The following is a 12,911-nucleotide window of genomic DNA, read 5'->3' as shown; positions in this document are numbered from 1 at the left end:
CCAGCATTACTGTCTCCATAAGAACAGATAAATCATCCATCTGCCCCTTTTAAGCTGTCTTGATATTAAATGCAGCAGAACCACTGACTTCAGGCTGAAGTCTGCCAAGTAACCATCCTTCAAGTGCCATATACCCACTTTTAATTTTGATCGATACTTGTACTTGCTAACCTATCAATTCTCTTTTATTGCTAGTGTATAGTTTATTGTTTTAAGTGTTTTAAATTGTATTGTTTAATTTCTGCGGCATTGGCCTCTTGGTCAGGTCATTATTGCAAAGAGAATTTGTTCTCCATTGACTTACCTGGCTAAATAAAGGTTCAAAATAAAAGTTTTGTTTGAGAGATTGAATTACAGCAAATGTAATTCTCCAAGGGCCAGCGAATGGAGATGTGGCAGGGAAAGAAGCAAATAAGTAAAAGCTTTGCGTAGAGGAGGTATGCTGCTGGCTGAAGAAAGAAAACTGAAATGAGCAAAGAAAAGGAAACAAAATGGAGGCAGAGTTTACAATCTGAAATTATTTTCTTTCTCAAGTCATTCTATCTTTCCTGTCTTCCACCCGAACACAAACCTTCCTTTTCCTCCTTGCCCCATGCAGCACTTTCTGTTTTTGTTTCGTGATTAACTAACTTGAGTTTTTCATGGGGTCACAGAGAGGGTTGATAAGGGTAAAGCTATTTATTGCCGCGATGTAGAGAGGGCCTGTGATGGAAGTGCCGCATGGCAGACAGTGACCAAAGTTAGATTCCATGGAATAGAAAGAACAGCAGAAACATGGATATGAAATAGCCTGCGTAACAGAAAGTGGAGACCCAGTAGTTATTATATTTATTTATTTTTGGACTGGAAGAAGGTTTATAGTAGAGTTCCCCAGGGGCCAGTGTTATGAACCCCGCTCTTCCTCTTTTATGTTAATGACCAAGACCTTGGTGTTCAGGACACACAGTCAAAGTGTGTGGATGATACAAAGTTTGGAAGTATTGTGAACAATGAAGAGGATATACACCCGTTGATGGAATGGGTGAACAAGTGGCAAGTGAAACTTAATGCAGAGAAGTGCGGAGTGATTCATTTTCGTAGAAAGAATGTAGAGAGACAATATAAAATGGAGGGTACCATTTTAAGGGCTAGCAGGAGCACATATACCTGGGGGTATATGTGCATAAATCAGTAAAGTTGGTAGGACAGGTTGAGAGTGTGGTTAATAAAATATACAACACCTTGAGCTTTATCCATAGGGGCATGGAGCCCAAAAATAAATAAGTTGCATTGAACCTGTTTAAAGCATTGCCTCAACCTCAACTTTAAAATTTTAAATAATATCAAGCAGATGAATCCATATTAAAATATGGTTCCTATTTATGACTATTATAAATTAGGTCACAATTCCTTGACTCCAGGAGCTGGAGTTTGCAGTGGGGGCAAGATTTCCCCTCCAGGCCGAAACATCAAGGGTACCTCTTGCCCCCTCCTTTATTGTGTGGTTCTTTAACCGCTGTCAATTGGCTTGTGGAGGGATTTCCACAGGGCACAAAATCTTGCCTCTGAAAGCCAACTCCTCCCAAGCCGCTGGTAAAATGTCAGCATGGACGGCTAGGCAGCAGATACAGTGTCACTGTCAGGGAACCCCTGCCATCATATACCTGAACGCCATAACCTCCTGGCCCCGAATTCTAATGGGATGTTTGGAGAGAAAATGCATGGGTCAGAATTAATGTAAACATACATAGATGCTTATACAATGGAAGCTGAAAGAGGCTATTTGGTCCTTTAAACTTGCTCAACCATTCATTTTGATCATGGTTGTTGAAGTTCAATACCCTGATCTCTCTCCCCCCCCCCCCCCCCCCCAGCCCCTCCCCTCATACCCCTTGATCCCTTAAGCCCCACAAGCCCACCAACAAATCTACTTTCTCAGAAGACTAAGGAAATTTAGCATGTCTGCTACGACTCTCATCAACTTTTAAAGAGGCACCATTGAAAGCATTCTTTCTTGTTGTATCACAGCTTGGTATGGTTCCTGCTCTGCCCAAGACCATAGGAAACTACAAAAGTTTGTGAATGTAGCCCAGTTCATCACGCAAACCAGCCTCCCATCCATTGACTCTGTCTATAATTCCCGCTGCCTCGGAAAGGCAACCAGCATAATTAAGGACCCCACGCACCCCGGACATATTGTCTTCCACCTTCTTCCGCCAGGAAAGAGATACAAAAGTTTGAGATCACCTATCAACTAACTCAAGAACAGCTTCTTCCCTGCTGTCGTCATACATTTGAATGGACCTACCTTGTATTAAGTTTATCTTTTCTCTACGTGCTAGTTATGACTGTAACATTACGTTCTGTAGTCTCTCCTTCCTTCCCTATGTACGGTGTGCATTGTCTGTGTAGCATGCAAGAAACAATACTTTTCACTGTATACTAATACATGTGACAATAATAAATCAAATCAAGCTATATCTAATTCCTTCTTGAAATTACACAATATTTTAGCCTCAGCTACTTTTTGTGGTAGTGAATTCCACAGATTCACCACTCTCTGGGTGAAGAAATTTCTCATCACCTCAGTCCTAAAAGGTTTACCTCTTATTCTCAAACTACTACTTCTAGTTTTAGACTCTCCCACCATCGGGAACATTCTTTCTACCCTGTCTAATCCTGTTAGAATTCTATAAATTTCTGAGGTCCCCCTCACTCTTAACTCCAATGAATATAATCCTAACCGACTTAGTCTCTCCTCATATGACAATTAAACCATCCAAGGAATCAGCCTGGTAAAACTTTGCTGCACTCCCTCCTTAGCAAAAAACATCCTTCCTCAGATACAGACACCAAAACTGCACACAATACTCCAGATGTGGCCACACCAATGCCCGATACAATTGCTGTAAAACATCCCTATTCCTATACTCAAATCCTCTCTCTATGAAGGCCAACATTCCATTTGCCTTCTTTACTGCCTGCGTACCTGCGCGCTGACTTTCAGCGACTGATGCACAAGGGCACCAAGGTCTCACTCCGTATCCACCTCTCCATTTACACCCATTCAAATAATAATCTTAAGCTTTATTTTTTCCACCAAAGTGGATAACCTCCTATTTATTCACATTATACCTCATCTGCCATGCATATGCCCACCCACTCAGCCTGTCCAAATCCCGTTGAAGCATCTCTGCAAACTCTTCACAGTTCATCTTCCCACTTAATTTTGTATCATCTGCAAATTTAGAGGTAACTCCATTTAGTTCCCTCATCCAAATCATTAATGTACATGAACAGTTGGGGTCCTAGCACAGATTCCTGTGGTACTCTACTAGTCATTGCCTGCCAATCATTTATTCCAATTTTTTGCTTCCTGTCTGCTAACCAGCTTTCTATCCATCTCAAGACACTATCTGCAATCCCATGCACTTTAACTTTACATAGTAATCTGCTATCTGAGATCTTGTCCAAAACCTGCTGGTCGATATGAACCACTTCCACCGTGTCTCCCTGGCCAACTCTACTAGTTACATACTCAAGAATTCTAGTAGATTTATCAAGCATGAATTCCCTTTTGGAAATCTATATTGACTTTGTCTGATTACATTACTGCTTTCCAAATGCTGTGGTATGAAATCCTTAATGGACCCTAGCAACTTCCTTCCTCCCGATATTAGGCTCACTGGTCTATTGTTCCCTGTTTTCTCTCTACTTCCCTTTCTGAATAGTGGGGTTTTATTAGCTATCTTCGAATTTGGAGGAACCATTCCAGAGCTTAAAGAATTTTGTAAAATGACCGCCAATGAATCTACTATTTCTCGGAGTACTTCCTTAAGTACTCTGGGATGACGATTATCAGGTCCTGGAGATTGATCTGCCTTCAATCCCATTAATTTCCTTCAACTCCTCACTAAAACTTATGTTACTCAGAACTTCCGGAACGTTATTCATGCCTTCCTTTGTGAAGTCAGAAGCAAAGTACGGATTTAGCTCATTAGCCATTTCTTTGTTCCCGTTATGAATTCCCCATTTCTGAATATAAGGGGCCTACATTCATTTTTATAAATCTTTTTCTCTTTACATACCTGTAGAAACCTTTACAGTCAGTTTCTATGTTCTCCACAAGTTTTCTTTCATATTGTATTTTTCCCTTAATCAATCCCTTGGTCTGCCTTTACTGAATTTTAAACTGTCCCCAATCCTCTGGTCTATTGCATTTTCTTGCTAATTTGTATGCCTCTTCTTTGAATCTAATCCTATCTCTAATTTCCCTTGTAAACCATGGTTTGGCGCAGTTCCCTTCCTACACTTGCGCCAAACAGGAATAAACAACTTTTGGCGTTCACCTATTTGTTCTTTGAATGCCTGCCATTGCCTGTCCACTGTCCTTCCTTTCAGTAATGTTTCCCAGTGCGTCACAGCCAGCTCATGCCTCATGCCATCACTTTATTGAAATTCAGGACCCATGCATCTCTGATTTCCTGTCTTATGCTATTCCCAACATTACCACTGCATTTTGGTTGTGTGTATACCACCCCTGCGGATGTTTTTGGCCCCGTGGTGTTCCTTGACTCACCCTATACAGATTCCACATAGTCTGTGCCAATGCCATTCCTCAATACTGTATTAATATTTTCTTTAATCAACAATGCAACTCCAATACCTTTTGCTGTCTGCCTGTCCTCCCTGAAAACTGAATAGCCCCCAATGTTTAGTTTCCATCCTGGGAATTCCGCCACCTGGGAATTGGCGGGGGCGGGAATTGCACCGCGCCGATCGGCGAGCCCCCTGCGGCGATTCTCCGGCCTGCGATGGGCCGAAGTTCCGACGCTGAGGCCAATCCCGCCGCCGTGGTTTCAACCACCTCTGGTGACGGCGGGATTGGCGGCGCAAGTGGGTCCTGGGGGGGGCGTGGGGCGATCGGACCCCGGGGGGTTCCCCCACGGTGGCCAGGCCCGTGATCAGGGCCCACCGATCGGGCAGGCCTGTGCCGTGGGGGCACTCTTTTTCTTCCGCCGCCGCCACGGCCTCCACCATGGAGGAGGCGAAAGAGACCCCCTACCGCGCATGCGCCGGTGGTGACATCAGCGGTAGCTGACGCACCGGCGCATGCGCGAACCGGCGAAGGCCTTTCGGCCAGACCAGATGCCGGCCGGCGTCAAAGACCGTTGGCGCCGGTTTTGGCGCCAGTCGGCGTGGCGCCAACCACTCCGTCGTGGGCCTAGCCCCCAAAGGTGCGGAGAAATCCGCACCTTTGGGGAGGCCCGACACTGGAGTGGTTGGCGCCACTCCGGTGCGCCGGGACCCCCCGCCCCGCCGGGTAGGGGAGAATCCCGGCCCTGGTGTGCCGTTTCTTTGTCACTCGCCACAAAATCTAGGCCATTCTGTTCCATCATTCCCTGTTTCCAAGACCCTTGCTCTGAAGAACCAATGGTAGTACAAATTTATGTTTTGTTTTTATAAACATTTTATTGAGGTATTCATGGTTTTACAGCAACAAAATAATCAATGTACATGAAATTATAAACATAGTGCAAAAGCCGTCAGTGCAAAAGCCATCTTCCTCCCTTACAGGTCCCACCTTTACTAACCCCCTACTCCGAACTAAGCTGACCCCCTACCCCCCCATCCCTTCTGCTGACGGTTAACTTTCCCAAAAAAGTCGACGAACGGCTGCCACCTCCGGACGAACCCTAACATTGACGCTCTCAAGGCGAACTTGATTTTCTCCAAACAGAGAAATCTAGCCATGTCAGTTCTCCAGGTCTCCGACTTCAGGGGCTTTGAGTCCCTCCAAGCTAATTATATCCGTCTCCGGGCTACCAGGGAAGCAAAGGCCCGAACGTCTGACTTTCTCCTACTGGATTCCCGGGTCTTCCGACACCCCGAAAATCGCCACCTCTGGACCCGGGGCCACCCTTGTTTTAACACCTTGGACCTGACATCCGCAAACCCTTGCCAGAATCCCCGAAGCTTCGGGCATGACCAGAACATATGAACATGGTTTGCTGGTCCCCCCGCGCGCCTTCTACCCCAAAGAACCTGCTCATCTGGGCCACTGCCATGTGGGCCAGGTGAACGACCTAACAGGCTGAGCCTGGCACATGTTGTGGACGCATTGACTTTACTCATTGCGTCCGCTCAGAGACCATCCTCTATCTCTCCTCCCAACTCGTCCTCCCACTTGCGTTTCAACTCCTCGGTCTGCGTCTCCTCTGACCCCATGAGTTCCTTGTAAATGTCAGAAACCCTCCCTTCTCCCACCCTCACTCTAGAAGCTACCCTATCCTGTATCCCCCTTGGTGGTAGGAGCGGGAAGGTTGAGACCTGCCTGTGTAGGAAGTCCTGCACCTGCAGGTACCTAAACTCATTTCCCCTCGCCAATCCAAATTTCTCCTCCAGCTCCCTCAGGCTAGAAAACCTCCCCTCCATAAACATATCCCCATCCTCTCAATCCCTGCTCTCTGCCATCTCCGGAACCCTCCATCCAGCCTTCCCGGGGCAAACCAGTGAATATTACAGATTGGAGACCACACCAAAGCTCCCTCTGCTCCCACATGCCTCCTCAGGGCCGCCACCACCATGGGGCTGGTGGAGTACCGTGCCGGCGGGAACGGCAGAGGCACCATTACCAATGCCCCCAAACTGGTGCCCTTGCATGATGCCATCTCCACACACTCCCATACCGACCCTCCCCTCACCACCCACTTCCTGATCATGGCTATATTCGCTGCCCAATAATAATTACTAAAGTTCGACAGCCCCCCCCCCCCCCCCCCCCCCCCCCAGCTCCGCTCTAGTATCCCCTCTTTTACTCGCGGGGTCTTACACGCCCATACAAAGCTGGTGATCACCTTATTGACCCGTTTAAAGAAGGACTGTGGATTAAAGATGGGGAGACACTGAAACACAAACAAGAATCTCGGGAGAACCGTCATTTTCATTGTCTGCACCCTCCCAGCTAGTGACAACGGAAGCGTCCCACCTTCGAAAATCGTCCTTCATTTGGTCTACTAATCGGGCCAAATTTAACTTGTGTAGCCGTTTCCATTCCCATAGCCACCTGGATGCCTAGGTATCGAAAGCTTCCCCCTAAACGTCAGCTCCCCAATCGCCTCTCCTGCCCCCTTGCCTGGACCTCAAACATCTCACTTTTCCCCATATTTAGTTTATACCTTGAAAACCGGCCAAATTCCCTCAGAATCCTCATAATTCCTTCCATCCCTTCGAGTGGGTCCGAAACGTACAGGAACAGGTCGTCTGCGTAAAGAAAGACTCTGTGTCGCCCCCCCCCCCCCCCCCCCCCCCCCCCCCACTCCCCCACGGACCAGCCCCTTGAGGCTCTCAGCGCAATTGCCAGCGGTTCTATGGCTAACGCGAACAGTGGGGAGAGGGGGCATCCCTGTCCCGTCCCCCGGTGCAGCCTGAAATAGTCCGATGTTGACCTATTCATCCGTACGCTCGCCACCGGAGCCTGATACAATAGCCTGACCCAGTCAATGAAGCCTCGCCCAAATCTAAACCGCCCCAGTACCTTCCACAGATATTCCCATTCCACCCAATCAAAAGCCTTTTCTGTGTCCATTGCGACCACTACCTCCACATCCCTACCTTCTGGAGGCATCATAATCACATTTAACAACCTTCTTACGTTGGCCACCAACTGCCTACACTTAACAAATCCCGTCTGGTCCTCCCCCATCACGTCCAGAACACAGTCTTCAATCCTAGAGGGCAAGATTTTGTCCAGCAGTTTGTGTCCACATTTAGGAAGGATATCAGCCTGTCGGACCCGCATAGCTCCGGGTCCTTGACCCACTTCAGCATCAATGAGATCGTGGCCTGTGACTTGGGCAGGGGAAGCACCCCACGTTCCCGTGCCTCATTAAATGCCCTCATCAACAGCGGCTCCAATATCCCAGAGAACTTTTTATAGAACTCCCCAGGGCTTTGCCCGACTGTTGGCCTTCAGCCCGTCTGCTATTTCCTCCAACCCAATCGGGGCCCCCAGGCCTTCTACCAACCCCCCCATTCACCTTCGGGACATTCAGCCCCCCGAAAAAGTACCTCATCCCCTCCGGCCCAGCTGGGGGTTCCGACTCATACAACCTACTGTAAAACTCCTTGAATGCCTTATTAACCCCTGCTGAATCTCCGACCAGGTTCCTGTCCCTGTCCTTTACTTTCCCTATCTCCTGGCTGCCTCCCTCTTTCTAAGATGCTGCGCAAGCATTCTGCTGGCCTTCTCCCCATGTTCATCGATCGCCGCCCCTCACCTTCCTCAGCTGCTCCACTGTCCTCCCTGTAGTTAACAAGCCAAACTCCGCCTCCGTCGCTTCCTTCGAAGCCCTGCCTTTGGGGTCTCCGCATACCTCCTGTCGACCTGCAATATCTCCTTTATCAGTCGGTCCATCTCTGCTCTGTCTACCTTCTCCCTGTGGGCCCGTATCAAGACCTGTTCCCCTCTAACCACTGCCTTCAATGCCTCCCAGACCACTGCCACCGAAACTTCAACTGTGTCATTGACTTCCAGGTGGTCCTGAATACATTTTCTCAGCCGTCCACACGCCTCTTCATCAGCTAAAAGTCCCACGTCCAGCCTCCAGAGTGGGCGCTGGCTACTCTCCTTGCTAACCTGTAGGTCAACCCAGTGTGGGGCATGATCTGAGATTGTGATCGCCGAATACCCCGTGTCCACTACCCCCGTCAGTATAGCCCTGTTCAGAATAAAAAAATCAATCCAGGAGTACACTTTATGCACGTGTGAGTAGAGAGAGAATACCTTCACTCTCGGCCCAATCTCCATGGGTTCACCCTCACTCCCCAATTTTTTCCATGAACCCCTTTAGCTCCTTTGCCATTGCTAGCACCTTGCCCGTCCTTGAGCTCGACCGGTCTAACCCAGGGTTGATAACTGTGTTAAAGTCCCCTCCCATGACCAATTTATGCGAATCCAGGTCCGGGATCTTCCCCAATATCCTCTTCATAAACTCCACATCATCCCAATTTGGCACGTACGCATTCACTAGCACCACCGACAACCCCTCCAGCTTCCCACTGACCATAATGTACTGGCCTCCCACATCCGCAACTGTTCTTCCCGCCTCAAATACCACTTGCTTATTAATCAGGATCGCGACCCCTCTAGTCTTCGAGTCCAGCCCCGAGTGAAAAATCTGTCCGACCCATCCCTTCCTTAATCTAATCTGATCAGTTACTCTAAAGTGCATCTCCTGTAACATTACCACGTCCGCCTTCAGTCCCCTCAAATACGCAAACACGTGTGCCCTCTTAACCGACCCATTTAGCCCTCTCTCATTCCCTGTGATCAGCCTAGTTGGGGGACTCGTTCCCCCCCCCTCGCCGATCAGCCCTGTCTTGGGCCAGTCTCCAGCCCGCGCCCCAGGCATCCGCCGGCCCGCCCCCAGGCAGCCTCTGCCCCCGACCTCCTTTTCGTCCCACAGCAAATCTGCTCACCCCCCCCCACTGCGCTTCTGTGAGCTAGCCCAACCAGCTTGGTGATCCCCGCCCATGGCACCAGACATTCTCCCACCTATTGTTCCCCCCCCCCCCGCTCATTACACACATTCAAAAGAAAAGCATTCCCAAAACAATTGCCCGAAAAAACCCCACGAAAAATAAACAAAAGATCAAACGGAAGATCCAATAACAAACACATCTCCATCCCCCATGAGTGCAAATGTAAACTTTAACTCACTCAGCTCTGCAACAGGCCCCAAATCAATACAGAAGGCATTACAAATAACATCGAAAAAACAAACTTTTTTCAACATGAGCGCTGCAGCAAAGTTCAAAGACCTCAGACCTTTCCTTCTAGCGAAGTCCATCGCTTCCTCGGGCGACTCAAAATAAAATGTTGCTCCTCATACGTGTCCCAAAGACGGGCTGGATAGAGCAGTTCAAACTTCACCTTTTTCTGAAAAAGGGTCGACTTTATCTGATTGAACCCTGCTCCATCTACACCCGGCTACATCTGCACTCCGATCCTGATAGATCCGCAGGATACTGTTCTCTCATTTACAACTCCCTGTCTGCCTGGCCCACTGTAAAATACGCTCCTTGTCCAAGTACCTGTGGAATGTCACCACCATTGCCCTCAGCGGGTCCCCCACTCGCGGCTTCCTCGCAAGCACTCTGTGAGCCCTGTCCAACTCCAAGGGTCGGGAGAACATTCCATCCCCCAGTAACTTCTCAAACATGCCCGCTATTATGCCCCAGCGTCCGCTCCTTCAGACACCTCCGGGAGACCAACAATTCTCAAGTTCTGCTGGCGGGACCTATCCTCATGCCTTCCACCTTCTCCAGGAACCTTTTCTGCTGGTCTCTCGGCATCCCCACCTCCAACTCCACTGCAGCTTGGTGCTCCTCCTGCTCAGCCAACGCCTTCTCTACTTTCTGGATCGCCCGATCTTGGGCATCCAGTCTAAGTTATAGCCGCGCAATCGATTCTTTAATCGGGTCCAAGCATTCCTGTCTCTGCTTGGCGAAGTCCTCCTGAATAAACTGCATCAGCTGCTCTGTTGATCGCTGGGTCGTCAAGCCAGGACCCCGGTCATCCGCCATGCTTTCTCCCGCTGCAGCTTCAGCCCAAGCCTTCTCTGTTCATCTATTTCTTCCTTTGCGAGCACTTCTAGTCCGCCTCTCCATGCACCGATGTAGGAATCCACTCCACAATTGACTCCACCATCAATTTACCGAATCAAGTCCGATTTAAAAAAAATCGGGGAAAAAGGTCCGACCCGAGCGGGAGCCACCAAATGTGCGACCTACTCCTTCATAGCCGCCTCCGGATGTCCGTGCAAATTTATGTTTCAATTGTTCAAGGACTTCTGTACGACGGTGGTACGAGTGAGGAGTTCCTTGCAAGGTTGAAACCTCAACTGGGCACGCTTATTATAATGCAGTAATTACAATAAATAACCAGCTTCAGATTTAAAAAGCATTTAACAAATGTCCTTTCACGCATAAACAATTTTTGTTTGTCCTGCAAGGTGTTTAATGTTGTTTGCTTGCTGAACACCCCTTACGCAAACTATAAATGGGCATCAAACTGACACTTTTGCAAGCTACTTAAGGCCAGTCTTTCAGATTTTTCTTATGTTTCTTGCTAATTGGAGGTACCTTTCACATCTATGGCATATTCTGCTACTGCTTCTCACAGTAGACTGGTCCTTTGATCTTTTGCCCATCATGGTAGATAATCTTAGTCATAGAACTTACAGAAACAGATTATGTCCATTTGACCAAGTTTAGCTCAGTTGGCTGGTCAGCTGGTTTGTGATGCAGAGCGAGGCCAAGGGCACAGGTTCAATTCCTGTCCCGGCTGAGGTTATTCTTGAAGATCCTGCCTTCACAACCTTGCCCCTCACCTGAGGTGTGGTGATCCTCGGGTTAAATCACCACCAGTCAGCTCTCTCCTTTGAGGGACGGTCATGTGGGACTATGGCGACTTTACTTTTACATTTGACCCATCGCCAGTTCTAGCTCTTCACCTGGAGCTACACACCATAAACCCATTTCTCCGCCTAATGAAATTTGTCTCTCTGTAATGTTACCTTACTTGCATATTCTCAAACTGATGCAGCAAGGTTCACTTGGAGGAAAATGAAGGAGAGAGAAAATGCAGTGAGAGTGAATGGAATACAGACAATATTGTAACAACTTTCTGCATGTAGTGATATAAATTGCCTGCAAAGTTAACTATTCCAAAATACGATATTTGTTTGGACAACTCTCATTACAAATATGCAAAACAAATTATTTATTATGCTCTCTGCTTGGACTTGGGAGGAGAGAAATGGAAGTACAATTGTTATTTTGGCCTTGTCTGCAATCTCCTGGTATCAGTGCCTGTTCACCCCTGCAAGAAGATGTATGCTTTCAACACCTTTTCTGGCACTCTTCCTGATGCAGCCAGTGCTGATGCTACCAATTTGAGTTGCTGATGCTGTCATAAATCCCTTTATCCATCCAAACAACGTTGTTATGAAGCTGTATCTGAAACTCTTGGACACTGACTTTTGAGGCATTTACATGCCAAATAACTACAGTATATGGCATTTGTGTTTTTTTTAAAGACGTAACTGCACTTCGTGAACAAAACAAAATGCAACATATTTCACTTTGGATTTCCTGTACTGATGACCTAACCACTGTACCGAGTAAACACATTCTAAATGCTGTATATATGGCAGTTGTCTCTGGTACATTGTCTTGATTTTAAGCCCCAGCGTCTATTGTTGAGACCATAATAATGGCATTTAAGTCTTCCTTATCAACTGGTACTAGACCAGCTATTTTTTTAACTTTCTTTTCCACCTTTCAGCCCAAGTGGTAAGAAGTTCAGGAGTAAGCCTCAGCTGGCTCGATACCTGGGAAACAGTATCGACCTCAATAGCTTTGATTTTCGGACCGGGATGATGATGCCGAATAAATTACAGAGGACGAAACAGCGCCTTCGGAATGAAGCAATAAATCAATCAAAGGTATAATTTCCGTATTCTGTTCTGGGTGTGTTTCAGATATACAATTTTAATAACACTGAGTATTTCTATGAATATTATCTTTGGAGTATCCATGGGCATCCGGTGCCAAGGAATGGTGGCTGCAGATCAGAGCCTTCCAATTCCTTCTAAGGTGAATTCTTATTGTTTACCAACTGGAAAATGAAGGCAGTGTGCAAAGGTCAAATGTTTTTCCGCAGTGGAGGAGTTTCAGGTTCAAGTTGAATTGGATCAATTTTGCTCTTCCAGTAACCAATTTAGCAGAAGCATCCATATGGATGCTGCCTACTTGTGCTTCCGCTTGGCGAGCAGTGAATAGTTTGGGATGAGATGAGGCCTCACTCCAAATATGGAGGGAAGGAGAAAGAATGTAGAACTGATCATTGGCATTTGACTATATTGACT

At 47.5% G+C, this 12,911-nt stretch overlaps 1 protein-coding gene across 1 annotated transcript in view; it reads left to right on the top strand.

The window, feature by feature from the left end:
* LOC119963619 (methyl-CpG-binding domain protein 2-like) overlaps nucleotides 1-12,911 on the top strand; it is a 168,150-nt gene that overhangs the window by 29,832 nt on the left and 125,407 nt on the right. Inside the window, 1 exon segment of the mRNA XM_038792950.1 lies at nucleotides 12,329-12,488. Coding sequence (XP_038648878.1) covers nucleotides 12,329-12,488 — 160 coding nt within the window.

Source organism: Scyliorhinus canicula, chromosome 3 (assembly GCF_902713615.1).
Source record: "Scyliorhinus canicula chromosome 3, sScyCan1.1, whole genome shotgun sequence".
NCBI classification, from domain to species: Eukaryota; Metazoa; Chordata; class Chondrichthyes; order Carcharhiniformes; family Scyliorhinidae; genus Scyliorhinus; species Scyliorhinus canicula.
Note: the sequence above shows the minus strand (reverse complement) of the source record. Positions and strands in the feature narration are given on the sequence as shown.